This window comes from Oncorhynchus nerka, linkage group LG10 (genome assembly GCF_034236695.1).
Source record: "Oncorhynchus nerka isolate Pitt River linkage group LG10, Oner_Uvic_2.0, whole genome shotgun sequence".
In the NCBI taxonomy this organism is placed as follows: Eukaryota; Metazoa; Chordata; class Actinopteri; order Salmoniformes; family Salmonidae; genus Oncorhynchus; species Oncorhynchus nerka.
In genome coordinates, this window is record NC_088405.1 from 65,546,540 (window position 1) to 65,549,600 (window position 3,061).

A 3,061-nucleotide genomic window follows, 5' to 3' on the forward strand; every position below is an offset into this window, starting at 1 on the left:
TATGTTGGTTTGTTTTTGGTTACTTTTTAAACTTTTTCATGAAATAATTTGGTTAAATATATTGACAGTATTTGTTCCAAAACAGTAAGTATTTAATGAGAGGCAGGGTAATGAACAAGGATTATCAAATTGTATTTGTTGCTTGGTAGACCTTTTCTTAAAGTCATAATACCACTGGTATTTATTTGGTATTTATTATTAAATAACTTTATTGCATTCTCCTGCAGGTTGTGACATTCACTCTGGGTGGCAAATGGAGAACCACACCTACCCTAAGAACATGTTCCTCCTGGAGGGGTTAAAGGTCACTCAACAGTCCTCCTACCCTGCCTTCATCCTTCTCCTCATCATCTACATCTTCACGATGGTATCCAACATCGGCCTCATACTACTGATCTCCATGGAGAGGAGCCTGCATCAGCCCATGTACATCCTCTTCTGCAACCTACCTCTCAATGACGCTCTTGGAGCCACGGTTATCATCCCTCGTTTGCTGAGTGACATATTTGTGGCAAGCGCAGAACGCTACATTAACAACGTTGCGTGTGCCATCCAAGCATTTTGCGCCCACATGTTTGGCACAACATCACATACAATACTGATTATCATGGCCTTTGATAGATATGTGGCCATCTGCTACCCCCTGCGATATGCCACCATCATGACCAACAGGATGATCGCAAAACTGACTTTTTTTGCCTGGGGGTCTGCCTTTCTGCTTGTGGGGGTCCTCCTGGGCCTCACACTCAGCCTGTCACGATGCAGATCTGAAATCTTCAACCCATTCTGTGACAATGCCTCGTTATTCAAGCTCTCCTGTGAAAGCGTTATTATTAACAATATCTATGGACTCACTTTTACCATCCTACTCCTGGGGTCCTCCATAGGGAGTGTGACACTAACATACCTTAAGATAGCTGTGGTGTGTGTGAGAAACAAAAACAGGGTTCTGAATAGCAGGGCCTTGCAGACCTGCTCCACACACCTGTCTGTGTACATCATCATGCTGGTGTCCGGTTTCATCATCATCTTTCTCCATCGCTTCCCTCAGTGGGCCGACCACAGGAAACTGTCAGCCATTTTGTTTCATGTGGTTCCTCCTTGGCTCAATCCTATTATATACGGTCTGCAGACCAAAGAGATCAGACAGAAAATCTTCAACAAGTTTCAAAATAATAAAGTGACTGTATGATGAATGGTTGTAAGAAAAAAATATGTATTAATTCTTATTCTGATTTCTCTCTCTCTCTCTCTCTCTCTCTCTCTCTCTCTCTCTCTCTCTCTCTCTCTCTCTCTCTCTCTCTCTCTCTCTCTCTCTCTCGTTATGAAAAGCCAACTGACATTGGTGTTGAATTGTTGCACCCTCTAGGCCATGGGTTCACATTTTCACTCGGAGGCCCCTTTCCAGCATTGGGGAACATCACCCCCCCTGCACATGTGCACATGTGCGACATCTATTTCTATGGGCACAGGCACTGTTCATGACACAAACTGTTCCCACCCCTCTTATTGGTGGAGAGAATTTAGCACGTCAAGCTAATTCACAGAGTAGTCATGGATTGTGCAACTTCAATTGTTTAGTTGAAGTGGAACTGGCAGCATTTTATCAACATGAATTTTGGGGAATTACGTAAACTAAAGAATTTGTAAAAATTCTATTTGACTAATTTTCAATGGAAATATGGGCAGGGTCTCTACTTTTCTTTTGTGGGGGGGGGGGGGGGGGGGGCCTTACCGTTAAACACTTCCGGACAATATTTTGCATTTAGCTAACTAATTCAATATCGCTATCACAACTTCCAAAACATGGATTCACGCAAAATGTGCCTTTCATGTTCAGTAAGGGATGCCACAATAACTGACAGAAAAGAAAGCTGTTCATGGAGCAGGAGTGTTTTAACCACCAAACATTTTAGAGGAGGGAGTGCTGTTGCGGTAAAGCAAGCGGTACCAGACCGCCAAGTCTAGGTCCAAAAGGCTTCTTAACAGCTTCTACCCCCAAGCCATAAGACTCCTGAACAGCTAATCAAAGGGCTACCCAGACCCCTCTTTTACGCTGCTGCTACTCTCTGTTTATTATCTATGCATGGTCACTTCTACTCTACCTACACGCACATATTACCTCAATTACCTCGACTAACCGGTACCCCCGCACATTGACTCTGTACTGGTACAGTACCCCCTGTATATATAGCCTCCACATTGACTCTGTACTGGTACAGTGCCCCCTGTATATATAGCCTCACTTGTTATTTTACTGCTGCTGTTTCATTATTTGTTACTTCTATTTTTTACGGAACACATTTTTCTTCACTTCTTAAAGCATTGTGGTGAAGTGCTTGAAAGTAAGCATTTCACTGTATGGTTTACACCTGTTGTATTCGGGGCATGTGACAAATAAAATGTGATTTGATTTATGTTGGCCACATACCACACCCCCACGGGCCTTATTGCTTAAATATATACTGTATATAGTTTCCTATTCAATCTGATTCAGTTTAATGCTCCTACATGTATTGTACCTGTTCCTGATAATTACAGGGATCCACTAGGATCAGGGGTGGGCAAATTCCAGTCCTCGAGGGCCTGATTGGTGTCACAATTTTGCCCCAGCCCCAGCTAAAACACCTGACTCCAATAATCACCTAATCATGATCTTCAGTTTAGAATGCAATTTGATTAATCAGCTGTGTTTGCTAGGGATGGAGAAAAAGTGTGACACCAATCAGGCCCTCGAAGACTGGAGTTGCCCACCCCTGCATGGTGCTGCAATCATTCCAAAATGTCTCTAACAGACCAAGAGGGAAGACAACTGTTTATCAAGTGCCACATTGTTTTTCATAATTTGTGCCACTTGAAAACCAAACCCAGAATCAAACTGAAAACACATTTGAAACCCTCCCATTCCTTAATTTCAAAATGTTAAGTATTAAAGAAAATGTCAACAAAGTAGAATTTCATAGTGTTTTTATGAACACCATAATTTGCCAAGTGCAAGATGAGTTACGGTATGCTCAGTTCATGAAGTGCTATATGAAAAGAGCTAAACAATTAAAATATT

The 3,061-nt window shown here is 42.2% G+C and overlaps 1 protein-coding gene across 1 annotated transcript; it reads left to right on the top strand.

The window, feature by feature from the left end:
• The first annotated feature begins 233 nt into the window (after positions 1-233).
• LOC115136470 (olfactory receptor 52N5-like) lies at positions 234-1,681 on the top strand. The gene has a single exon (XM_029672049.2). It carries the CDS (start codon positions 254-256, stop codon positions 1,190-1,192), a length of 939 nt encoding a protein of 312 aa, XP_029527909.1. The 5' UTR covers positions 234-253; the 3' UTR covers positions 1,193-1,681.
• The last annotated feature ends 1,380 nt before the right edge of the window (positions 1,682-3,061 follow it).

Coding starts and splice junctions, on each gene's coding strand:
- LOC115136470 (XM_029672049.2), top strand. CDS start 254: ATGGAGAACCACACCTACCCTAAGAACATGTTCCTCCTGGAGGGGTTA.